This window comes from Grus americana, chromosome 16, assembly GCF_028858705.1.
Source record: "Grus americana isolate bGruAme1 chromosome 16, bGruAme1.mat, whole genome shotgun sequence".
Taxonomy (NCBI): Eukaryota; Metazoa; Chordata; class Aves; order Gruiformes; family Gruidae; genus Grus; species Grus americana.
The window spans coordinates 3,759,970-3,787,294 of NC_072867.1; the positions used below are offsets into that span (position 1 = coordinate 3,759,970).

Here is a 27,325-nt window from a genome sequence, read left to right on the forward strand (position 1 = left end):
GTATTTCTTCTAATGAGGACAGTGTCTGGGAGGTACTATGTTAACTGGATCATAATCCTCTCGGCTGTGACACTGGAGCGCTTCCTCTGGAGGGGAGCAGGAGGCGATTTTTAGAATTAGGATAACTCTGCCTGGTATTATATATACCTGGCAATAAGTTTGCCTAACCATTTTACTTAGTAATTTTGCACAACCAGGCGGAGGCAGATGAAGAACTGTAAAATCAGATGTTATGTATTCATGTTATTACTTCTGGTTGAAGAGGAACTTGTGAGATGTGGTTATGGTTATGACAAAGTAAAACCACGAGATTAAGCCTCAGGAAGGGCAATACCTGTCTTTACAGTATACTGGAAGATGTTTTATTGCAACTTTCTAGGAAAGTTTAAATGGTGCTTGGATCGGCTCCCTCTACTTTGGCTGACTGATTTTATGACATTTCTTAAGTACAATATAAATCTGTCTTCTCCTTTGTTAAATATTTTTTCCCAAGAAAAAAGACTATGGGAGAACACGGTTTATCAGGCATGATGCAGCCTCAGTATATGTTTCTACACTATGGTCAAATTTCTAGGAAACTCAGCGTGGCAAGGGATTAGTTATTTCCAACATCATGTAGAAGAGCTCACTTCCTGGTACGTCAGAGAACCCACTGCAGTTAAACCAGTTACTTTAACGTTTTTTCTTTCTCTTTTTCTCTCTGAAGGCTCTGAGGAATCTCCTGAGCCTCTTCCGATCCCGACTTTACTAGTGGGTTATGACAAGGACTTCCTGACAATCTCTCCATTCTCCTTGCCGTTCTGGGAGAGGCTGTTGCTAGACCCATACGGGGGCCATCGGGATGTCGCCTATATCGTGGTGTGTCCGGAAAATGAGGCCTTGCTCGATGGAGCCAAAACTTTCTTCAGGGACTTGAGTGCTGTATACGAGGTTGGAAAGAGGAACCACACTGAATTATTTCTTCTTAAGTGTCACTTCTGCTGTACTGCATGTTCATTGGGAGAAATCCATGTTTTTAAAAGTAACAATTATTTGAATAAGGCTATCTTTCATTTTGAGGACTTTCTGCACTTTCAGAGTCCAAGATGCTATCTAATTAGGTTATATTGTGATTCTCTGTGCATTTTGGGGTATTTGTTGCCATCCGCTTTCCAGTACACATTCTCTTATTTTACAGAGGATATAACACAAGTATTAATACAATTTAACACATGGAGGCCCAACCAAGCCTAAAGAGCAATGAGTAGATTAAAGAAACTGTTGCTTTCTTGTAATTGCTAGGCTGGAGTGGAGACCATTTCCTTTTCTTACCATGCACATTGTGCACTACTGAATATGTAAGATTACTTCTGCTGTAAGTGCAATTCAAGTCAACAGATAAACGTAGCCTTTGGGTTTATAATTATTAAGAAGCCACCAGATGTGTGCTGGTACTAAAGGGTTTACACTGCAAACCAGTCTGCATAACTTACTCAGGTGCCTGACATCTAGTTACAAGCATTTCTTCTTTCCTCACCAGATGTGTAGACTTGGCCAGCACAAACCAATCTGCAAAGTGTTACGTGATGGGATTATGCGGGTGGGAAAGACTGTGGCACAAAAGCTAACGGATGAGCTCGTGAGCGAATGGTTTACCCAGCCCTGGGGCACTGAGGAGTGCGACAATCATTCCAGACTCAAACTTTATGCGCAAGTTTGCCGGCATCACTTAGGTAAGTCTACCGTGGTGCTAGCGAGGCTCTTTTGTTTTCCGTAGGTAGTTTACAGGTATCTGCAGTAGGTGGAAACGGGGGGCTTTTTCTTAAGGTACGGATTATGATCTGTCTAAAATGAAAAAAGGTGTTATGAGGCTTCATCTTAATTTCTTAATCCTTCCAAGTTAGATTTGCCTACTGTAGAATGTTTTGTTGTTGTTATCAGCCTGGTGATGATGTGAGAGATTCAAAAGCCAATTCTTACCTTTTTAGAAAAGCCCGTTTGGTATAAGATGTCTCAAAGATGTTCCACACAAGACAATGTATAAATTGATCTGGTTTATATGCTGCTGCTATGTGTCATCACACCAGTGTGACAGAATGATGTGCATGGTGCCTTCAAACATAACATTTATTTATGTAAGAGGCAAGTGCACTAAAACTCTGCAAAGAATGAGTTAACAGAGGTGAAAAAGAGAAAGTATCAGTATGCTTGATGGCTGGGGCCTCAATCTGCTGGGTGTGGATACTCGGAACCACATTCCCAGAACCACCTTCCCCTACCCACATGAAGGCATGGTCTCCTCTGGACCTAATGTAGGCTTATTTCTGTCCTGAAACAGTGACATGTTTTGAAAGATTAGTCTTTCCTTTTTGTTGTTTTGTTTCGTTATGGCAACCTGCCATATTTCTTCTTTTATAACAATGTCAGGTGTGCTTGTTTCCTGAAGGAGTGTAGAATCTGAGAGGATGGAAGGCACGAAGTTTGCTGGGGTAGTGTCAGAAGGCTAGTCCCGGCTGAGCCTGGACGAGTCCCTTGACTCATCTGACATTGCTCCCAGATTTCGCCTGGGCGAGAGACGTGGTTGTTCCCTTCCAGAGTGGATCCAGAGGCAGCTTATCATGTATTGTGTATATGACTGAAAATGAGATCTTAGCACAAGACACCAACCCATCCAAAATGTCACTGGAAATATGTTTGCCGAGACAGTGCTGGTCACCAAGACAGGCAGCGATCATAGAACGCCAGCTACGGAAATGTTTCAGCTTGAGCTGAAATGTGCAAACTATTTTTTTGTTTAAACATAGCCAGGAACTTTTAAGTGGTTTCTTGAGAAGTGCTTACTCCCTTTACTCTGAGAAAGGTGTGACAATTCTTAGGTCTGCTTACTTTGAGGACTTTTTTGATCGGGTTTTGGAAAAAAGTGCATTTCAGAGTTAGCTGGGCAGTTCTACGGACTGCTGAATGTTCGCCCCATCCTGTGAGGAAAGTTTGGCAGGACAGGCTAGGACTCATCCATCTCAAATGACCCTGTTGCCTCATTCAGTCTGCTTTTAGTTTTAATTTACCACATAACTGGGAGGAAGAAATTGTTACAATGCTACTTAACATAAATACCCCAGGGTTACATGCAGAAATATGTGCACAGCCAGTTGAGGAACTGGGCTGCTCAATTCACACCTGAGGCGTCTGGCAGGGGCGGTGTTGGAAACTTCCCCTGCTGGTGATTTACCACCTCTGACAGTGAATAAATAATAAATATCTATTTACTTATTTTTTACTCATTTATTACTTAAAAATAATCACTGTGATATCTCCTTTTCTGACACTGAGGAGCAGAAATAATTATATTAAAGTTTGCCATTATTGTAGCTCAGATAAAAAGACTTTTAGATTTTTTTAGTCTGACAGAGATAACCTGTAGTAGATTGCAAAGCTGAACGCTATATAAAGCTGTTATCGCAACACAATCTAGCCAGAGGTAATGACATGTCAGTGCCAACCTCGCTTCACAAAGCTCTGCAAAGTCAGTCCTGTTTTTAAAGACATTTGATTCATATCAGTTAGAACTGAAACCCTGAAGAATGGATTCCAAAGTAAATATTTATAATGGAGATTATATTCACTTAGCCTTTGTATACTCTTAGAATATTCTAAAAGCACAGAAAATATTGTATGACTTTATGGTTACTGCAGTTCACTTTGATCTGACAGACTGTCATTAATCTCCTTTCCTCTTGATATGCTGTTTCAGCACCTTACTTAGCCACTCTGCAGCTTGACAGCAGCCTATTGCTACCACCTAAGTACCAAACCCCAGCGCCAGCAAGCCAGACGCAGACAGTACCTGGGAACACTGGACCCGTACCCTCGAATTCAACGTGTGTCTCAGCTGCTGGGGCACCACCAACAGGCAATTCCTTTAACTCCACACCCAGTGGTGGGACCACCAGCCTTCCAGCAGGAAGTAGTAGTTCATCCTCTGCATCCTCTGTGTCACAGCTGTCAGCATCTTCTGCAACACCCGGCATTAACCAGATGACCACTACCTCTACTCCAGGGTTTAGTGGGAACATTGGTTCAGGGCAGAACACCAGCACTGGGGGAAACGCAGCAGACCGCTCGCAAGGCAGCACAGGTCCTGGAGGAGATGCAGAATCAAGTCAAAACTTACCACAACAGCAACAGGAAGGACAGGAAGGGTAAGTTACTTAAGTGCTCCAATTACTCAGAGTACTTCTAATTAAATCCACTGTTCTCCTGCTTTCATACAACTCATAACTGTAAAGCCTTACGTAAATCCTTGAAAGGAGAGGACCCTCTGCCATGTGCAGTACTACTGACCAGTTGCAAATGGAGCAGGGCCCATTTTTATTTGTTTGTAGTGGTTACTGATAAAGGGGAGCTGGAAAAAACAAGAAACAAAGCTTGATTCAGCTGCATGAACATGGGTGGTGGTGTTCCGTTGGAGATGCCCTGGGATACCCCACCTGGCCTGCCTTTGCAGTACAAGACACACACAAGATGGCTCAGGTCCTGTGCCATACCTGCTAGCTTGGTCACCTGTGTCAGATACTGCAGGATACCTCATGTGGCACTGAATGCCTCCTGACATGAGCAGCTCCATCACACCTGTAATGTTCACAGATACAAAATGCAATCCATGAATTTTTTTTTCCCCTAATTTGCTTGCATTGCAAGTGTTGTTTTGCAAGCAGGTATACTGTGAGGACAGGAAACAGGATTATATTGCTGTTACTTTAAAATACGTTTAGCAGCACAAGTTTTTTAAAGACTTCATTATAAATAGTCATCCATCAAACATAAAAATTAGGAAAAGGGGATTTTTTTAATATCTTATGTAAGTAACTTCCTGAGTGAACATGTTTTTCATTACTCTCATAATAATGCATATTACTAATAGTCACGATATATGTTATGGAGTTCCTGTATCTTAAGTGAAAAGCCCACATCCTGTTGTAGTTCGGGTTATCCTTAAGACATCTGTTCGCTGGATCTATGCAAAATACCATTTTATCAACTGCAGCATGGTTTCTGACACAGTAAGTCTGAGCTGCTTTTTATCACTTGCAGATGTTGAGCCTCCCATTCGTGGTTGAGGCATGGAGAAGTGTTTTACCAAGTAAAAAACATTCAGTTTCTCCTTCCATTACCAGTGGAGCCTTTTCTGTAACTAAACAGAGGGCTTCAGTCTCAACGGATATTACTTTGGCTTTTTTCCTCAGTTCTCAATTCCTTCTCTCCCCCTTCCACCTCTCCCAAAACCCCCCCCCCCTAAACAGCACCAAAATCTAGGCATGTATATACGTAAAACGAAAATTCACACAGCTAATAAGTCAACTTTTCCATAGTCTTCAGATGTAATCTGATTGCATTAAATGAGATTATCTTAGACTTTACAGTGAGTATCTTTAAAGCATAATTAATAACAGGTATTTTGGATTAACAACTATGAGTAGAAGTCATCTTCCCCTCAATCACTGTTGTCATGTTTTTTAGTTTTGCTTCTGAACATAAGAATCACTTTGCACTCCCCTTTTTCCTCCTCTGCTTCAGCCTTGCACACCTTTACAGAAAAACAATAATTATCGATTTGGCCTGGTTCCGGCTGTGATAGAGTTAATTTTCTTCCTGGCAGCTGGTATAGTGCTGTGGCTTGGATTTAGGATTAGAATAATGTTGATAATACACTGATATTTTAGTTGTTGCCAAGCAGTCAAGGACTCTTCAACTTCTCATCCTGCCCTGCCAATCAGAAGGCTGGGGGCACCCAAGGAGATGGGAGGGGACACGGCCAGGACAGCTGATCCCAACTGGCCAAAGGGATATTCCATACCATATGACATCATGCTCCGTATATAACTAGGGGGTTGACTGGGACGTGGGTGCTCAGGAACTGGCTGAGCATCAGCCTCAGGTGGCGAGCAATTGTGCTGTGCATCACTTAGTTTGTATATTCTTGTAGCATTACCATTATTATATTATTCTCTTCCTTTTCTGTCCTAGTCAACTGTCTTTATCTCAACTATCTTTATCAACCCACAAGTTTTACCTTTTTCTTTTCAATTCTCTCCCCCATCCTGCTGTGGGGAAGGGAGTGAGGGAATGACTGCGTGGTTGTTTTAGCTGTCTGCCAGCTTAAACCACAAGACAAATGCAACTTGCCTTTGAATTTAACAATGTGTATGTCTCTAGTGTTACAGAGAGGGAGAGAATCGGGATTCCCACAGAACCAGAGTCTGCGGACAGCAATGCCTATCCTCCAGCAGTTGTCATCTACATGGTGGATCCTTTCACCTACACTGCAGATGAAGAATCTGCCTCCACCAACTTCTGGCTGTTAAGTTTGATGAGATGCTACACAGAAATGTTGGATAACTTGCCTGAGAATATGAGGAATTCTTTCATTCTCCAGGTAATTCTGCCTTCCTTTGTATCTTCACACTGGAGAGTCATTCTGTCACAGTATTCCGTTCATATGTACGCTACACTAAAAGATACGAAATGGAAGATAATATATAAAATTTAGGTGATGTTTACAAATTATTTTGTTGGCAGTACCAGGCTATATATTAAAAAACCACTTGCTTTTGTTTTGATGAGGAAATTAATTTAAGGCAGCCACAGTATCCTGGCACAAATCTGTTGCACAGTTCTAGCAATCATATACGCTTGGTGCTTCCTCAGGAGGGATTTCAATTATTTAAGTTGCAGTTGGGTTGCCATTGCCAAAAATGTCCAGTTGCTCCTTTGATTACTTTGCATGTTGAGTTGTTTGCTTTTTATATTCTCTCTGATATATACTTTTTAATCCAAAAGAAGTATGTGAAACCAGACATTTAATGCATAATTTAACTATTGTATTGTTATTATCTGCTTCTTAAAAATAATTTACCATGTAACTTGGCATATAATAATAGTTACTTACTATGGAATTACTTAAGAATTGAATTTATGTAGTCAGAAGCAGGTCTTGGCCTATTGCCCAGACTGCCTGTGTTTTGCCATGCCTCCTCCTCTTTCCCAGTGCCTCCCTCTAAATAAACGGGGGGAAAACGGGAGGCCAGAGATGACAAGCTAAGGATGTACGTGTGCACATATGCAAGAAGCAGCATACGAGTGATTTCTGTAGACCTTATTCATGTATGCTCAACTTGGGTTAAAAGTATTTTAATTTAAATGGTTAAAAAGAATTAGAAGTTCTTAGTGTCTCAAATTGGCACAGCAAACACTGGTCATTTTTGGTAATCTTGACCTCCTCGTTCCCTGAAATAATGGGGGAAACTGTCACCAAAATATTTTAGGCTTGGGAGTGAACTGGAAATCAGATTCACAACTCCATATTGTGGTAGACTGCAGGCAATGTAACTGATTCAGGCCTGAAGATACTAAAAATAAAATAGCCACTGATATAATGTCTGAAATCCAAGAACATGTGAACTGTATAGTGGAATTCTGTCTTAGTCTGTATAAGACAACTGATGGGCTTACCAACTCTTTCCGAGTACTGTTTATTTTTTGGGCACTTACCGTTTGTTTCCCAAAATATGTGGCATTTTGCCAGTTTCAGTCAAAATAGTAGACAATTTTCTCTAAGTAAAGGGCAGCAGGATATAGTTACCAGCACAATCTTCTCACAGCTGTACCACAGTATACACAAACATACAGCTATTTCAAAATAAATCAAACCCAAATGTTTACAGATTTATTACAATTCATCTATAGAGTGGAAATGCCCAGCTTCTGAAATTCTTGGATAAAGCAGTTGTCTTTTAAAAACACACAGTCATATTTACTAAGTTGAATGCGCTACCAAAGTTCCAATGGTTCAAGCAAGAACCACAGAGTAGTTAAAAGTTTTGTGATACTTAAGTTTTATTACTACTGTATTTGTTAAAAGTATTACTAAGTATTTGCTAAAATGCTTGGTCTCATGGTGTTAGATACAACATGAATGTTTTGCATGGACGGTTTCTGCGCCAAAGATCTCACTGTTCAAAAGAAAAGACGTTTTCCACGGCCATGTGTAGGACATTTAAAAAAAAAAAATTACAGGGATGTAATGCTGATTTTTAAAATGATTTGAACGGAAAAGATTATTTTTGTTACGCTTTGTTTACTTCTGAAGGAATGTTGTGGCATTTCTCCTTCCTGTTCTTGTTGTGCAGATGGGTCATAACCACCAAACTCAAACTTCACAGGCAAATCATACTGTAGTTCTGTTTCACAGTGCTTTCTGAAACAAATAAAACTGAACAGCAGCGTAAGATTGCTGAGTTTCCTGTTTACTAGATTGAGAAGGAGAAACCACCACATAAATCGTTACAAGAGAATCTTAATTCTGCTCTGTACAGTCTTTAAGAATGACACCTTAGTGCCGATTCCCACATGAACAGCAAACAAACACTAATTCTAACCACAGACTATGTAACCAAACCTCCCTAAACTCAAAGTTCAGAATACCGAGATTATATAGTAGACACTACCTGCAAATGAAACGATCAGAAAAACAATTTTTAAAAAATAAAGGTATTTGAATACCGGTGTTTTGGTTTGGACCCCAAGTATTAAAGTATTGCTTTTAAAAGCCACTAGTAGTTACTACTTGTGGTATACTTCGATAAATGTTATACATGTAATTAATTATATGCCCTTCCCGAATTGTAGTATGAAAGAGAAAGTGGACTTCAGAAGAATAAGGCGACTAGGGAAAATAATCTGTTCTTTTCGTGCAGTTGATTTGGTTTCTCATTCAATGATGTTTGTATCACAGAAAGCAAAATTCATGTAGTAGTTCCTACTATAGGAACTACAGTCAGCTATTACTGCTAGATTTTAGAACTACTCGGTTATTGTTGCCCTATTTCCATTATATTGGACAGAAGGAGCCTTCACGTTCTGAGAGGTTTTGCAACCTTAAATATATGATTATAATGGAATCGGGGAATATAGTCGCTGACTGTTGCAGCCATTCATGCAAAAGGGCAGTAGGAAGCTACTGGTGCTGTCATGCAAATACCTGAATACCACATAGAGTGTCATGGCTGTTAAATGACTAATGAACATGTGAATCCGGTTGGATATTAATGAACAGCTATGCAACGACTTTCAATCCTGTTTTATTGTTTACATGCGTTGTCTAGATTGTGCCTTGCCAGTACATGCTGCAGACAATGAAGGACGAACAGGTTTTCTACATTCAGCACTTGAAGTCTTTGGCATTTTCAGTGTACTGCCAGTGCAGGAGGCCCCTGCCCACACAGATTCACATCAAGTCTCTCACAGGCTTCGGGCCAGCTGCCAGCATTGAGATGACCCTCAAAAATCCTGAGGTGAGTACTGGTGACAAAAAAAGGAAAGCCTGCTAAGAAACTGTGTACCCACTTTTCTCAAATGTCAAAAAAAAAAGTGGAGAAAATACTTTTAGGAGTATTTTTTCAAAGTATAGAAGACAATGACAATATGAAGGGAAAAGGTAAGCTAATACTAAATAGAAAATAATAAGAAAAATGTCAGGCTACTTGCTTTCAAAACATTTTAAGCTTCTGGTTTTGAGTCATAAAGTAAAAGGTTAATTTAAAGTTCAGTATGAAAGAAGAGAAAATGTATGTCATTGCTTGGGATTCTGAGACATTTTGTAGTTTTAGTCTATAGTACGCCTACAAGAAAGTGTTTGTGTCCAACCTTTATTTATATACCTATCTATGTATGCATATATATGAAATAAGTTCCCTGTGCCTAATTGCAGATGATATATTAATTCCCTGAGGTAATGGAGAAATCCCCCTATTTCAGTGGGTTTATCTTTCATCTGTTTTTTAAACTGTAAATATTCAAGCCCTGTTTCTGGAATTCCAGGGATTTCAAAAGAAGAATAATCCATCCTATTTTTCACGAATGTTTTTCATTCTTTGAAACATAATGATGACTTTTATTTAGATTTAGTGGACCAACTAAACACTTACCTTGGGATAAAGAAAGACATACTTGTTAGGGTTTAAAAACAAGGTTTCAAAATCATCATAAAACCAACCTATCGGCACATTTCATTACTCAGTTAAAACCCTAAGCTCTCACTGAAAATTTCTAAAAGCAGTATCACCCCAGGCATCTCCTCTTCACATTCTCTCCTCACACTAACTTCGGAAAGGTATCTGTTCCACAGGATGGATTTTGCAGCAGGTTACAACAGTCATACTTGAAGCGATTTAGGTGTAAGGGGAAGAGCAATAAACGTGAAGGCCCATGCAAGCATCTCCCTCCCTTTAATTAGTGTTCCTGCACTGTTGCCGGAGCAGAATACTTCTAGAAAGTGACTTAAGCAGCAACACGATATCCCTTAATGTCTCTAAGAAAACACTGTAACGTACTTTTCCTCTAAGCTGATTAACTTGCACTTTGCATTTCATGTTTAATTTCCTGAAGATACAAAAGACACCAACAAAGGGGGGCAAATGTTTTCACGAGCAGCTTGCATTCAGCATACTTAATTAATCAGATGTCTCCTTTTTCCATTTTACATGCGTTTGCTATCAGTCTGCACTGCAGACTTCCAAACTTTGCCTGAAAAATTAAGAAAATACCCTGACCATTTCTAAATTACTGAGCAAGTCTTGTCAGGCTCATCATTGTTTTCTTCAGAGAGGAGTTAGAAAGCAAAGATGGGTTTGGGGCCAACCAGCTCAAAAGCAGCTTTGCAGATGATGACCTGGAAGCGCTTTTGGACAAGTTGAACATGAGCCAGCAACGTGCCCTTGCAGCAAAGAAAGGCTGCGTTGGGAAGGGTGCTGGCGCTCGGGCAAGGGAGGTAATGATTCTCCTGCCTCAGCACTGCTGAGGCCTCACCTGGGACATGCTGTGTCTGGTTCTGGCCTCTGCAGTACAGGAGACACGGACGTACCAGAGCAAGTCCAGCGAAGGGCCACGGAGATTATTAAGGGACAGGAGCATCTGACAACTGAGGAGATACTGAGAGCACTGCAGTTGGGCCAGGAGGGCTCTGATAAATGTGTGTAAATACCTGATGGGAGGCAGTAAAGATGATGGACCCAGGTTCTTCTTGGTGGTATCCAGTGATAGGACAAGAGGCGGAGGGGACAAACCAAAATACAAGAAATTCCATTTAAATGAAAAAACACAAGAAAACTTTTTTACTGTAGGAGCGAGCAAACACTGGAACTAGCTGCCCAGGCAGGCTGAACATCTCCATCATTGGAGATGATATCCAGTACCTGTATGTCCAGTGATGGAGATTGAATATCCTGTGGAACCTGCTCTAATCGACCATGCTTTGAGCAGGAGGATGGGACTAGATGATCAGAGGTCCCTTTCAGTCTCAGCCTCCTGTGATTTCGTTTTTTTTAATTATTTTTTTAAATAACAGATGGATTTAATAACTTATTACTGTCAGAGTCTGCAGGAGGACTGCACGTGTATTATTTACAATACTAATTTGCTTCTGCTTATGATTAAATGGTGTCGAATGGCCTTGATTTCTTACAGCCTTTCACAGGTTGCTTTTCTGAGGGGCAGATTGTTTCTTTAACGAGAAGCACTACCACACATACAGCAGATCTGATTAATTAGTTCAGTTCTGATTTGAAAACCAAAGTATTTCTGAAACCAAACTGTAAGCTGTAAGACTTAAAGAATTTCTGACATCATGCCTGGTGTTCATGAAAGTAAGTTATACCTAATGCCCAGACAGAAAACCACACGTGAAGTTTGAGCTCTGTCCAAGTCCTCAGTAGTTCCCATCAGGTCGTGCTGTCCATTATTCTGCAGGTAGCATGTGAGTGAATGGAGGTGAGCGGATGCCGTCAATTTTAGCAAAAGGATACACAGAATAACAGGTTTAAACTCCTGACCATTTCAGAGATTGGTATCACCCTGTCCAAAGACTGTTTTCAGTCCTTAGTTTCCCTGGATATAAAAAGAAATCTTTAGGTAATTTTTGAAGTGCATAAGTTTTAACTAGCTTGAATAAATGGTCTATAACCACCCTTTTCCTAATAAGTCTGTTGAGTATGAATGCCTTGAATTTATTTATTGTTTCAAACTCGCATTTTTCTGTACTCACTGCCAATCTGTGTGTTTCTTGCATTAAATAGTTTTTGATAGATCTGATGATGATTGTGTTGATTTTATTGCAGAGGCCCAGCCCAATCCAGCTATACTCGCCTCCTTTCATATTGGCACCCATCAAAGACAAACAGACAGAGCTGGGAGAAACATTTGGAGAGGCCAGTCAGAAATACAACGTGCTTTTTGTTGGATATTGTTTGTCTCACGATCAGCGTTGGCTTCTGGCATCCTGCACTGACCTTCATGGCGAATTGCTGGAAACCTGCATAGTTAATATCGATTTACCAAACAGGTAGAAACCTTTCCTTTTTACACTGTATCTAGGTCTATAGTGCTCACTCATTACTTTCTTGCACATCCCTTCTAGTGATGTTTCCTGCTGATGTGATCATGACAATGTTACAGTGATAACATTTCAATTGGCACTTATTTATAACTTATAAACTACAGAGAAAAAAAGTTACTGTGTCATACTTGTTTTAGAAATCCTGCCTACAAATCATACTTTCAAGAGCAACTGGTATCTTGCTCAGCATATTGACACCTCTCGCATGCCACTGCAGTAATAGTACTGAAAGCAGGCACATACTTGTGCTGCTGCTCGTTATTAAAAGGTAAGTTAGGCACTCCACAGAGCTGTAACAACTCCTATAGAGGGTAAGCAGTGAAATAATTATATAGAATAAAAATCTGAATATTGTCCTCAATTCTCTTTTTTTTTTTTTTTCCCCTTCCTTAACCTCCAGGTCAAGGAGGAGCAAGTTGTCTGCACGTAAAATTGGTCTGCAGAAGCTATGGGAATGGTGCATTGGTATTGTACAGATGACATCACTACCTTGGAGAGTCGTAATCGGGCGGCTTGGCCGCCTAGGCCATGGGGAGTTGAAAGGTAGGAAACGTCAGTGCTGTCACTACCTGTGGTTCTGCAATGAAAACGTGGCCTTAGTGTGCAAGGCAGAACGACTTACAGAATTGGTCATGAGCCTTTAAAACCAGAAAATTGAGAGTGGTCATCCTACCCTGGGACTGAGTTTTTGAATTGGTTTACATAAACAATTTGCTTGTTTGTACACTGGGTTTGACATTACTCCCTCGTGTCTTGTAGATGTGCAGATTAACAAGTATTTGCGCAGTGCCTTTCCAAGTGGAAGTCATGGGTTTCATCACATGTTAGAAAAAGATCTGAACAATAGTTATCCTGTCACAGAAATAGAAACATGATTCAATTCTGATTCCTAAACTTAAACATAAACTAAACACACAAAACATTCTTGCAAAAAAGTTACTGAACAAAAAAAAAAAATTTTTTTTTTCTGTAGTAAACAAAACTAAGTGATAATCAGTGTTAATCAGCAATAAGGTGCTCTCTGCAGCCTGCAAAGAGTTCCCAGGATTTAGCACTCTCAACAGCTCTGTGGGAACTAAAAGGGAGCTCTGGAGTATGTAAGGTGTAGGTGCCTTAATCCCATAGGGGAGGGACTGCCTTGATTCACTTCAACAGTGATTCCTCTTGCTAATTTAAATTCATCCATTCAGCATCTTTTCTCCAATTTTTAATAGCTGTGTCCACTATTCAGGTTTTGTTTGGCAACTGATTGGAAGAAAATGGATTCTGAGAGGGTGCTCTCAGTCTTCTCTTGTCACCTGAGTTGGAACATGAAGATAAATTAGACAGGAGGATAAAGTTATTTCATGAGTGTTTGTCCTTTTACGTTACAGCTTATTGTAAGAGATTCTGTATTTCATGAGATGGAAAAAAAAATTGAAAAACGGTGCGCAATAAAAATTCAGTCTGAAAGCACAAAGAAATACTCTGAAGGGGGGGGGAAAGCAGTAATTAAATGCCTTCTCCCGTATCGTACTGCAGGGAAGAAGAGCTGTTGCCTGCCCTGGTAGGGACAGGAGTTACATGGAATGAAGGCAGGAAAACAGATTAAGGATTTGATCAGCAACTCCCTTCCTCTGTTTGGACACATAATGTCATTTAAATGGCTAAAAATAGTTTATTGAATGTATATCTGCACCTCCACTGAAATTTGCTTTATTTAGTGTATTTTATTTATGAATAAAATACAAAGTTTAAGAAAATTTCACTAATGTTGAGTGTGTGAATTCATGTGTCTGCTTACATTTCAAGTATGCCAATTATGCAGCATGTTAGATGAAAACAGAAGTCCTTTTTGAAAAAAGAATCAGTGCAGTTCAGGAAAAGATTTGTATGTAAATAAAACACATTTTAAAAAATCTTAAAAATAGAATCCTTATATGTTGCCCTGTTTCATATCAGATAAGTACCTCCTCTACCTTACAGGTAGAATGAAAGACTCATTCTTAAAGAAATACATAATCTTCAGTGAAAAGCAGGTAGCTCATGGGAAAACCAACAAACTGCCACAGAGTTGCAGAGCCACGCAGCTTGTTTACATGGGGAGGCAGTCCAGAATAGCAGTGTTAAATGCAAAGTGTTACTAATATTTTTCTATTTTCAAGGAAGTGCTGGCTATTTCAGAACCCCACTCTGTTTCTATCATGATATTATTCATTTCAGACTGGAGTATCCTCCTTGGGGAATGTTCCCTGCAGACAATCAGCAAACAACTAAAGGAGGTGTGCCGCATGTGTGGCATCTCATCAGCAGACTCTCCTTCTATCCTCAGTGCCTGCTTAGTTGCCATGGAGCCACAGGGGTCGTTTGTTGTGATGCCAGGTAAATTTTATCCAACTATTTAACTGCCAATGAAACTCTTCTTTCTTTATCGTACTTATCACATAAGCACATTAATTCTGGGAGACTTTTGAGTCCAACAAGACGACCTTGACTAGCGTGGCTAAATGTGGTAGAAAATAGGTTGAGGCAGCAGAATTCCCCAAAATACTATGAAGGGGGAGAGATTACTGTGTGCCGCTGTCGGACTGATGACCTTTTCCTTGGGGAGGTTTTCAGGTAGAGCAGTTCTCATCAGCTCAGATGGGATGTTGCAGACGCCCTCGTGCAAGGAGGACTGCAGACACTGTAGAGTCTACAGTGTGAAAGAGTAGGAGTCCATGTAAATGGGAGTAAGGATAAACCGCCTTGCCTTTTCATATACTTAAGTTCTATAGAGAGTTCTATTATAAGCAGCAGTCCACAGAGTTAAGTTGAAATAAAATTAAGTTTTGAGGTTCTCTTTACTTATATGTTGTATTTTTTAATGTATGTGGTGACATATCCTTACAAGCTGCCCTGGTTTTTTAGTTTAGAAATAAAAGATTACTACATGGAACAGAATTAAATGAGCTTGAAAATTACTCATCAAGTTGAACTATTTTCCAAGCAGTGTTTTTGTAACGTGAGAAAATAGATGGCAAGTAATGCTTTTTTCATGTCAACCAAAGCGGGGTATATTGCAATACTATACAGATGTGTATGTCAAAAATCAATTTAACTTGCTCATTTAACAAGTAAATCTTTGATTAAGGGGCAGCAGAATGAAAGGAAAGGTGGGGCACTGCATGGGAATTCACATAGGTAAACACTATCTATACAACTTGTGATCTTAATTTCAAGCTCTGCTAGTAATTTATTCTTTTTAAGATAAGAACCTTTAAACATGTGTATTAGCTTGCAAACCTAGATTAGATGCAGAGAAATTTAATTGAACACAGAACATATATTTTGAAGATGATGCAAATTAATGTCTCTGCTGTTGCTTCTGTTCTGTAAGATGCTGTCACTATGGGATCAGTGTTTGGCCGGAGTACTGCGCTCAACCTGCAGTCCTCTCAGCTGAATACCCCTCAGGATGCCTCCTGTACACACATCCTGGTTTTCCCAACCTCTGCTACTATCCAGGTAGCACCAGCAAACTACCCCAATGAGGATGGATTCAGCCCTACTAACGGTGAGTAAGGATGTGTCTAGTGTGAGAGGTGAAATCTTGCAAATGCTCAGCCGCCTGTTCAGAACATCAGCAGAGCTGTACCGGTCATGAATAAAAAACCTGAGTGGAGCAGCGTTCTCCCACAGACCCCACACCACCCTAAATTAATTTAACGAGAACAACACTGTACTTCATAGTTACAGGATAATATACTATGGTTTTTTGAAGTCTATTTTCAGATAATCATGCTGATTTTTTCCAAAAGTGATACGGACCAATCAGTACGCAAAATGGCACAGACTATAAACGGCTTTTTCTTCTTGTTGTGACTTGATCAGGCCGACTTGTTTTTTACAGAAGTGGTTCGCTTCATGCTCTGTTGTATACAAAGCTTGTGAAGAAGGAGGTACTTGTTTTAGAATTTTAGTCTTCCTGTAAAGTAGGCAAAATAGACCGACCTGAGAATTCTTTATGTTGGCAGTGTGCTTTTTCAAGCATATTTAACCCTATAGTTTGTGTCAGCAAACTCTGGTTAATACTTTATATCAAATAAGTATTTTCCTAACTGTTTTGCCATTAGTCCTTCAAAATAATTGTAAAATTATTTAAACTGAGAGTAACTACAAACATTTACCATAGAAGTATTTTATGAAGAGGGACATTACCGAAGAGCGAGGAGAAAAGGCCCACTATTTTTAATGAAAGAGTCTGCTTTGATCTGTTCCTGCTGGAATTTCAGTGGGCCTCACAGAAGGGAAGTTACCCCTCCTAAGACTTAAGCAGCTGTCCTTTCAAGGCCCCAGAATCCTGACTGAATGCTGTGCTGACAAATATTTAACCTGCATTAACCTGCCCTTTAGTGCTTCAGATGCTAATTAGAATCAGGTACAAGAACTGGCGTTTTCCAAAATGGTGTTAAATTTAATTTTCTTAACTCTGTTCTACTTAATGATTAAACTGCTTCCTATGCTATTAGCCATCTCATTTATGCTTTGGAGGCTAAGCGGAGCATGACATTAGTTCTGTTTTGTTTACTGAGGTTGTAGGACAGAAGTTAATCAACTAAGTTAATTCATTGCTCTTGCAACCCAGTGTTTCTCTTCATAAGATGAAGAAAAACAACAACCTGCCTATTTCAGCACTAGGACTTCAGGTGAAATTAGCTCAGGGCACACACATTCTTCTCCTTCTTCATGGGAAGGAAATTCTTTGTTTTCAAGATAAATTATTTATTATAATATGTAGAAATGCATGACTTATTTAGGGCTCCATGTGTTTCAGTATAAATTTGGCTACAATTCTAATTGATCCACTTAATTCAGACAGCTCCCACTGTCCCTTTCTGTCCCCTAAAATGTACTTTAAATGTCATTATACTGTTTCAACATCTTTGCCTGCTGAGAAATCTGGATAAGGAAAAAACCCTATAAACCATTTTGTGATGCTTGTAATTTTTTGCTCTGTGTTTTATAATGCCTTAGCTTTCCATCATGTAAATTACTCATGGTATCATAACCTGTGTTTCAAATGACTGAGCAATGGAAGGTACTTCTCATGGAATGCAAATGCATTTTCACTGTATCTTTATACCCTTCCCACGTATTAACGTCAACCAAATTAAAATAACAAGTTATGGTAATACAACTGTATTTAATTTCTGAGATGAAAGTAAAATATTAAAAGCTGGATTGTAGGAAATCCTGGTGCAGTATGTGAAATAATCATGAAAGTACATTGCGTGAGCATGGAGCAGGCCTTGCTGCCCTTACCGACTCTGTGAGCCATTGCCTTGAAGCTGCCAGGTCTGCTCCCAAACGTGCCAAAGCGCTGGTGTGTAGCGCTAGAAGCCTGAAGAGCAGCACCTGCTGAGAGTAACATACGTAGGTTTGTTTAATGTATTTCAAGTATTTTCTGTGACCGACTGTATAGAGGTGTCATTTTTTCTGTTACAAAGTTCAACTGGGATTTTTATTAAGCTGGTATGACAGGATTTTTGTTCACTCTATCACCATTGTTAAAATTCATGATGTTAATAGATGTCTGCCAACTTTTCCTTTCAAGTCTGTGCGGTTGCAGTCAAAGGTACTAAGAAGGATTAAACAGTAAAGTGTTTATCTCTGCTTTCATCTGTCTCAAGAGTATGTTAAAAAAAAAGTAATGATAATAAATTAAAGGGAATGATAATAAATTACAAAAATTTCTTGACAAAAAATGACTACGGCACATTGGAAATTACTTCTTTTCCTTTTCAGATGACATGTTTGACCTCCCATTCCCAGATGACATGGACAATGACATTAGAATTTTAATAACAGGGAATCTTCACTCTTCACCAAATTCCTCCCCAGTTCCTTCCCCTGGATCACCATCTGGCATTGGAGTGGGATCTCACTTCCAGCATAGTAGGGTAAGGCTGTAGCACTTTGGGGCATATGTGACTTAAAATAAAACACAAAAAAGACCCAAATCCTCCAACAAAATCTTTTTCCTGTAGATTCTCAGGCATAATTAGGTCAAGAGCAAGCAGAAATTAACATTAAAATTGAAGGTGCTGGTTAAATACTATTGTAGAAGATGCCTCTGCCTTGACTGTTAACATCTCTAAAGTTAATTGTTAGTGTACAAGATAATTGAGAGGAAGAGAGGAGGAGGAAAGACAAGATTTATTTTTGTGTGGCAGAGCTGTATCTAATGACCCTGTATAAATTTAATCTGTACTCATCCATTTTTTTCTGGAAAATCATATGGAATGTGAGAAATCTTAAAGAGAAAGGAAGATATGACAGCTCTGTTCACATGAATTTCTAGGGGAGGCAGGAAGGGTAATAATTCTCCTAATAAGAAAACTCTACTCATAGAAACTCTGCAGGTGCTGGATGTTTATGCAAATGTTTTCTTAGTAAAAATTAGCCCAGAGCACATAGTGTTTGTAAGTTATTTTTGTTTGAAGTGGCTTTTATAAAGTTGGTTCCAACACCAGTGATTACTTAAAATGCAAATTATTTTTGGTAATTCAAGGTATTTTTTTGAATCCGCTTTAGCATACTTTGGATCATGTCGATGGAATTTTTACTCACGCATTTCATTGTGTAAGAGACTTAGCTGTACTCTTACTTCCATCACAAGTATGTGAAAGTTTGACACTTCATAATTTCCTGTGGAGAAACTTTATTCTAAAAATAGTTCATTTAAAGCAGTAGCATATTACTTCTTTACTAAATAATAGAGTATTGTTTGAAGGAAACAGGCTAACTTTTATACAAGAAAGTTTTTTTTTATAAAAGTTCTGGTTTAGTAATCTGTAATCTGTACCTGTGACTATCACTGGTGGCTTTCAACAATCACAAGAGAAACTATAAATCTGTTTTGAAACAAAGTGCCAAATAGATACTCAGAGGAGGTATACGTACAGCTATGCGATTTGCCCCTGAATGATGTTACTTCTTCAGCCTCTGTAACAAAGCAGTGCATTTTTCTACATGTAAATAAGACTTCTTAAGAAAAGCATTCTCGCTCCCTGAAAATGCCTAACTAAATGATGGTAGTTTCACCACCTAGAAAGAAAAAGTCCTGCCTGTATTTTTCTTGGAACTTCTGCCAAAATGATTCAGTGGTCCGCTTAATACAGTCTGTGAGTGAAAAATTACTTCTGCATCAGCCACAGAAATGCTAATACTGTATTTTGTGATCTCAGTACACAACCACCTTACCTTATGCTAATACTCCAACCCACTTCTCAAAGGCTAAATAATTGCACATTACTGTCACTTGGTTATTTCAAACTGGTATGTGGGCAAATTAAAAGTTTTAAATTCTGTTACCAAACCCTCCAGCCATATATCACAACCATCACTCATTACAGTTTCTCTCTCTTATTTAGTTCATTCAACAATCTCTATTCTGTACTGCTTTTAGTATTGCATTTACAAAACTTACTCTCAATGGAACTCCATCCAAGTGGCTTAAGAACAGCACTGAAAGGTTAATGAGCAAAGAACTTAGAGACCTGGACAAGCCATTTCTAGATGAACCTGTCATAGTAATTCAGTTTAACCATTAACAAGGACCTAGTAATTGATGTGTAATTTTTGGTTTTAAAAAAGCAACAGCGTGTGATCATTACCTTGTGGGTCGGGGAAGGTCAAGCCTTCGTCCATGTAACCCATAATTGATTGCTGCAGTTTAGCAGTCTAAGTCCTGATTGCTCAGCAGCCAGTTTCAAAGTTTGCTGTTAGGCTTTGAGTGCCCACAGCCAGGTGAGCTGCAGCCTTCTCTGAGCTTTATGGAGTGTTTCACTTTCTTTGATTACTGATCAAGATATTGCTGTTGGAGAAAGACCTGCTTCAAGGACTGGCAGTGAAGGCTTTGCGATTTAAGCCAGTTTCTGTGCAGTGGAATTTTTTTTTTTTTTTTTTAACCTATTGACTGAAAAGATGCTTATGGATTAAGTGAACTGCTATACCAATTCTTCTGGGATAAGTTTCAAGCTAAAATACTTCACAGGTATCTTTTGGGGTTTTCCTCTATGAAATAAAAGTAAAGGCAAAATAATAAAGGGTTTTTCAAAAAAAAAAAAAAAAACCAACCCCAAATGCCTTTAACATAGGAATGCACTCTAGAATGGAATGGCAGCACCCTTTCTGATACCTAAGGAGACCCTTGTAGGTTTGGAAATGCGGTTCATGGTGGATAAGAATATGTATGTACACACATGGGATGAAGTAAGCAAGCTCCCATCGAGCATTCCTATCCAACAGCCTCGGTATGGAAGATTCATCTAGGTTTTGTCACAGAAATAAAATCACAAACACATATGCTGACAGGCAGCGACTCAAAGTCTGATAAAATTTGTCTTACAGCCAGTTTCTCATTGTTTAACTCTCTCCTTTCCAAATAACTCTTTGGTCCATATATAAGAATATGAGTAACTAATACTGCAGAAATACAGTATATAAATAAATTAATAAGTGATACAAATTGAAAAGCAGGACAGCTTTTCCCCACACTTCTGCGCTTTGTAGTACAAGCACAAACAAAGCATGGTATTTTCTGTCTGAGTGTCCATAGCAAGGAATAGCAAGTGTAGCATTTTTTTCTAACTATCAATGTAACTAACTGAAAAAGCAAACACAACCAAACTTACACAGATGAAGATACTCTCTGTTCTTCCATATGCGAGTGTGTAACACATCCTTCCACTAGCCAAAGTCAAGAAGAGCTGCAGTGCAAACTACTGGTTTTGATATGTTTAGGAAAAGCCGATGAGGCTTTATAAACTTTATAAATTCAACACTGGTCAGCTCTCTGCATGCACAGAAGCAGCTGTTCAGATTCATAGCCAGAGACCAATACCTCTAAGTTGCTCTGTAGCATCAAATTCCACATGTGCTGGGTTTGATTTAGGAGGTTAACATTGCTGTTTGGGAATCTAAAGTGATTCTGGACCATAAGCCTGGAGAACCCAGCTACAGGGGAAAAAGGAAGGAATTAGCTTTGGCTAAGATTCATCAATGACTAAAGGACAGCTCATTAATAACAAACCAGAACTGGATTAAATACTGAGTAATTAGTAAACAAAATTAATGTTATTGGAGTGGGATGTGATGACATAAAACAACAAACCTGCCTTTTCGACTCTTCTTTCAGAGCCAAGGGGAACGTCTTCTTTCCAGAGAAGCCCCTGAAGAACTGAAGCAGCAACCTCTTGCTCTTGGATACTTCGTATCAACTGCCAAAGCTGAGAATCTTCCCCAGTGGTTCTGGTCATCTTGTCCTCAGGCACAAAACCAGTGTCCCCTCTTCCTGAAGGTCTGTCTTGGTATCTGTTGACAGGAGAAGGAGAACAAAAACCCTATTTATATCTTATGAATTTTCTTTGAAAATGTTGGTTTTGCACGTTACCACTACTGTGACAGTACCAGAAATGGAAATGCAATTTTAAGTTTAAATTTGCTTAAGATATCTGGCTTATTAAAACTTAATTCTCTTTTCCTAAAGCCCTTACCTGAAAATGGAATAGTTTGGCAGCTTCTAAATACAGAATCATCGAAGCCGTATCTGGTATTACAGAAGGGATGTACTTTGTATTCTGCCATAATCCAGTTATGACACATAGATTAAAAGATAGAAGGGAAAGTAGCACCTCCAGATGGAGTATTTACTATCCATTTCTATTTCCCTAGTTGTAACAGTTGCACAGCGGAGTCTGTAGTATCAGAGTGAACCTGATACCTTCCATTCCAGAATTGCAAGGGCTTGCAAGATGTATACAGCAGAATTGGTTCAACTACTAGAGAGTCACTGATCCCTGTAGCTTCTTATTTGAACAAATCGAAAAAATGTTAACTAGTGAGCATGGAAGGAAGGTGAAAAATCTGCCATGAATAGCATCACATAACTATTTGAGCAAACAACGTACAGAATAATAGAGATAGTACCACTTACTTTATCCATTCCCAGCGTAATGAACGAATATTAAACATTTTTGCAAGTCTCTTAACTAAATTCTCTCATCAACATCTATCAGGCAATTACCAGAGTAAAGGTGCACAATAGTTCTCAATTCTTTCCTCATGCAAAATAAGCAATTTTAGGATTGATGTTAATGGCTTGCAGTCAGCATGGCAGGCTTTATACTCAGTATAGCACCTCCACCAGCAAAGTTCTGAACCTTATTCCTTAACACTCGGCACTTTGCATGGATAGACTTCCCTGAAGTATGTGCTTTTCTTTAAACCTACAGAATGGAGATCTCAAAATAATATGAAAAATAAACCACCGTGGTTTTGGAGCTAAAGATGAAGTTTTATGCTAAACTTAAAACTACCTTTTTTTGGTGAATGAGTAATCCAAAGACTGTGTTTCAGTTCCAGCAGTAAAAACACAGTCAGCAGAGCTCCAGGCAACTTGATGAATTCCTTCCATAAGCTTATACTAGATTTGTACTAGAGAGAAGGAGCCACCACCCTTCCCTACACCACCTCCCCCCAGCCCAACACAATTGCTCTCTCAGATCTAGGATGAATTAAATGTTTAATTTGACTTGGAACACGCTGTTTTGGTTTGGACAATTTTTAATAAAAGCAAGAGGCTGGATTCATGCAGTAACTTGTACACCATTCAGTGAGCAGGTGGTGCTGTCTCCTTTATGCTGCACAGTGCTGCAATTAGGGAGCGTGTATGGCATGTGAGGCATACAGATTCAAGTCATTTTTGTCTGATTTGGATTAAGGATTTCTGAGCTAAAGTATTTCACCTCTAACGTGCGTGCCATAATTGGAGGAGTATCAATTAGAGGTTTTGCCTCGGCAGGCTGCGCGGCGTATTAGGCTACCCACTTGAAAGGCTTACATGGTTGCTCTGCCCCCAGCACATGATCGATATGAAATCCCTTTTCTACTCCTGTATAAACTAATGCACAAGCCTTGAAGAGATGGATGGAGAGAGCGTATCAGCAGAGAGCAGGACAAAGGCTGCTCTGGCTGGACACCCAGCCTCTGTGTGGGGATCTCTGATGGCTCTCCTACTGGCAGAGTTTGACAAATTGGGATGGTTTGTTACTGAAACACCAAAAGAACCACTGACACATCCCAAGCGTTTCCCCTCGTCACTTCTTCCCTGACTAACATTAAGAACAGAATGCAGCATTCTTTTTTAAAGATCCTTGATTCCAGTCAAAAAGAGAAGCCAATTTATTCAAAAATGTAATCATTATGGAACTTGGAAATACGCATGGTCATGGCGGGTTCAACAAAGAATCGCCAGCTTTCCATGCTGCCCTGAGACAACTCAGAACATGTTTGTTCACTGTGAATCTTTGGAAGTACTTGCTATATGAAGAGTTAATTTGTGCTTTCTTCCTTTACACAGGCCTCATTACATCACCATATCTCTGTAGCGCAGACAGATGAGCTCCTACCTGCCAGAAATTCTCAGCGAGTCCCTCACCCCCTTGACTCTAAAACTACATCAGATGTCTTGAGGTAACGCCTTTCAGATTGTGCATTTCCTCCCTAAGGCTATGGGGACTGAGCTCTGAAATTTCAGAGGGACCTTTTCTTCTCAACCTTCTTAGCTTTATCAACAGCTTACAACTCTGCTGTGCCCTGTGTGTGTGTGTCAGAGCAGTGGGCAACTCTTGCTACAGCTGCTACCTCCACCACCAAAGAGCAGGACTTTGAGGGTTACTTCATCAGTTTCCCATACTACTATATAAAAGTATGTGAAGAACACTTAGAAACAGCTTTGCCTTACCAAGTGGACACCTTGGTTTGCCTCCAAACAATTGTTCTGTTTAGCTGGTAGTCTAACCTGGACTGTGTCAATAATTATTTTTACTTGCGAAACCAAATTGATTTATAGTCGGAGATAAAAGTACTCTCCTGATACCAGTATCTTAGGAATTGGGATATAAAGGAAACAGACATTCTTCCTGAATTAATACAGGGTTGTGTACAAGACAACTAGAGGACTGTTTGCCTCCTGTTGGGGACTGAAAAAAGTTCTGGTTTATGAGACAGCATACAGGGTGGAGCACACCAGTGAGCAAACATGTACATTTCACCAAGTAGAGAGTATCAGCAAGAAACACGAAGGATAATCCAATCTGAGAAAATTGGTGGTGTTTGTATTATTCTAGATTATCTGAATTTGCATCCTCTTAGAGGACTGAGCTATCACAGCTGTCCTGAGGTACTACTGTCTTTGTTTTGAGTAAAAGATGATGCAGTGCACAGGGAAAGAACGAGATACAACAGACACCAGTTACAACATAAGAAATTGTAATCAAATACAGGATCACACAAAAAGTGTGACCGAATATTGGCACGGGTTGCCTAGAGAGGCTGTGGAACCTCCGCCCTTAGAGGTGTTTAAGATTCAAAGCTTTGAATACAACAGCGGACCAAACCTCCAGAGGTTCCTTCCAGCCTAAATTACTCTACGATTCCATAATCTCTACTAGGTATTGGGGCGGGCCTACATTCAGATAGCTTGGTTCAAGTTCAAACATATTAAAACTAAAAATTCGTGCTTTCCCCTCCACCCCTTTTCAGTGAGTTTCCTACTTTGCCAACACCACCAGAGTTAATACAGCCAGGCAGTCCTCATGACAGAGATAAATTTAAGTAAATCTTCTAGAAAAGGCAAGAAGGAAAGGAGTAAACAATTCCAGTTTCATTTCTCCCTGTGTTTCTCTTCTGCAGGTTCGTTTTGGAGCAGTACAATGCACTGTCCTGGCTTACGTGTAACCCTGCCACTCAGGATCGCAGCTCTTGCCTTCCTGTCCACTTTGTGGTGCTCACTCAGTTGTACAATGCCATCATGAATATACTTTAATAGATAGAAAAGCACTTGTTCTTCTGGCTTCTTCTCCCCTCAACCTGAGAAACGTGCCACAGTCTGCAAAGATCACAATTTTGCTTCTCTTCAGACCAGTCCTGTGCTGTGCTTCTGTTCCTCCAAAAGCACATGTGAATTCTGCAGTGTTCAAAACTAAACTACCCATTAACATCTCTGGCAGCTTCAGTCCAAAATCTGGGAACATCCAAGAACAGTGAACACAGAGTAACCTCAAGCCAGTGTTAGTTTGGTGGCCCAGTAACTACTGGTCAGTGTGATTATTTTTTTTAATATTTTATTTTTTTAAGGAAGACTTTTTGCATTAGGAACTCTGATAAACAACCGAGAGCAGTTTCAGCCCTGCAAGTAAAAATACCTTGTAGTGACCAGTTTGGGTTGTCCAAAACTTATTTTGTTGTTTGATCATCGTAAACTGGGACTTTGCAGGAGAAAAAAAAACCACAAAACCCACGCAGTTGTAGTCTCGTATAAATATTGGAGTTTTCTGTCTACCTGGAGTTCCTGTCAGAGTGGATTGGGATGAATGCATGCATTTGTTACCTGTCCATGTAGATATGAATGGTCTGGAGATACTTTATTTATTTTTAGGTTTGGGGAGGGGAGGGATTAAATTATAAAGGACCAGGAACAGTAGAATATCTTCAAAATCCAGCTCCGTTCCACTGTAGGGTTATTTATCTACGTACCTCTCACTCTTCTGACTTAGAAATCAAAAGTGAAGCTAATAACAATCAAAGTCCAAGCTGGGAAGGAAGCATATTCTGGTAAGGATGTACTTGGATTTTAAGGAACTCTCACCTGCATTTAGCCTGGTTAAAGCAAGAAATGGCCAGTGTTTAATGAAGGATAACACTACCTAATGGAAGAAGAGTGAGAGAAACGTAGGGAGGAAAAATACTTTAAAGCCCAATGTAAGGGCACATGACAAGTGGCAAATTAATCTATTGTAGAGCTATGATTGAAATATATTTCCAGTAAATTTAGTGATGCTAGAAAACTATTTACTGAAACCCAAGTCGCCCTTTAATTCTGGGCAGACTCGTCCGTGTACATATCCAAAAATATGGTTTTTGTTTACACTAAATCAGTTACAAATCTGGTGTATTTTTTCTGACTATAGGAATATTATTTCAAAGAAATAATTTTTAAAAATTATATCATTAAATTAGTACTTGAAGTTATACCACTGTGGTGGAAAAGTTACTTTGTTTAGCAAAATGATTGCCATTTAAAGGTTAATGGCTAATTGAAGTATTTTTATGACTCCTCCATTCCAGGCTTCAAGGGGTTTATATTTAAACTCCATTTCCTAATGTTTGTTGTTGCACTGTGCAGCAGGCATGGACTGCCTTATGTGAGGGGTCGGGCACTTTGATCAGGCTGTGTGACCTAGTTATCTATCTGTGGAGAAAAAAACTACAAATTTTAAAGTTCTTCCAAAAGACTTTCATGTTCTGGTTAAAAAAAATGAAATTCTATGATTTTAAAAAGTATTTTTCTTGAGATAATGTAACATTTAAAACAAATTATATAAAATAAAAAAAAAAAAGAATTGCTTGTGTAATGAGAAGGTGAAGTCAGAGAAGTAACCTGTAAATCGATTATTTCATTCTCTGCACCAAACCTCCCATGTGGGTGTCCTCTTTGCAATGTATAGGTTAAAAAAAAAAAAAATCTGATATCAAACCATTTGTATCTAATGTGTACAGTGTAAAATTGACTTTAAAAATATTGCAGTACTATTTTTTCTTAATCAGAAAAGAAAATTCTCAAGGCCTTTTGAAGAGCATAAAAAGATGAAGATTGTAAACTTGTATAAAAAAATTTAACTTGGGGAGGAAAAAATGTAAAGTAGACATTTGTAATCTTTTACCATTTGGGGGTTATTTGTTCCCAGGATTCATCTGAACTTTGGATTATTATTTTGTTTGTTCTTTTTAAATGGGCTGTTTTTATCCAGGGGCGTTTCTTCCCCAGAAACCTGGTTCTAAGCAAAAATTAAAAATAAAAAAAGGGCAGCAAGG

At 39.2% G+C, this 27,325-nt stretch overlaps 1 protein-coding gene across 3 annotated transcripts in view; it reads left to right on the forward strand.

Moving 5' to 3' along the window:
* The window catches only part of MED13L (mediator complex subunit 13L), a 200,206-nt gene extending 173,138 nt beyond the window's left edge, over positions 1–27,068 (forward strand). For all 3 annotated transcript variants that reach the window (XM_054844011.1, XM_054844013.1, XM_054844012.1), the window contains exons 19-31: positions 707–930; positions 1,520–1,712; positions 3,731–4,178; positions 6,193–6,412; positions 9,141–9,329; positions 12,150–12,373; positions 12,828–12,970; positions 14,630–14,788; positions 15,786–15,962; positions 18,194–18,348; positions 21,588–21,749; positions 23,811–23,923; positions 25,145–27,068. In XM_054844011.1, the coding sequence (XP_054699986.1) occupies positions 707–930; positions 1,520–1,712; positions 3,731–4,178; positions 6,193–6,412; positions 9,141–9,329; positions 12,150–12,373; positions 12,828–12,970; positions 14,630–14,788; positions 15,786–15,962; positions 18,194–18,348; positions 21,588–21,749; positions 23,811–23,923; positions 25,145–25,277 (2,540 nt within the window). In that variant the 3' untranslated portion in view covers positions 25,278–27,068. The remainder of the gene's footprint in view (positions 1–706; positions 931–1,519; positions 1,713–3,730; positions 4,179–6,192; positions 6,413–9,140; positions 9,330–12,149; positions 12,374–12,827; positions 12,971–14,629; positions 14,789–15,785; positions 15,963–18,193; positions 18,349–21,587; positions 21,750–23,810; positions 23,924–25,144) is intronic.
* Positions 27,069–27,325: the final 257 nt, after the last annotated feature.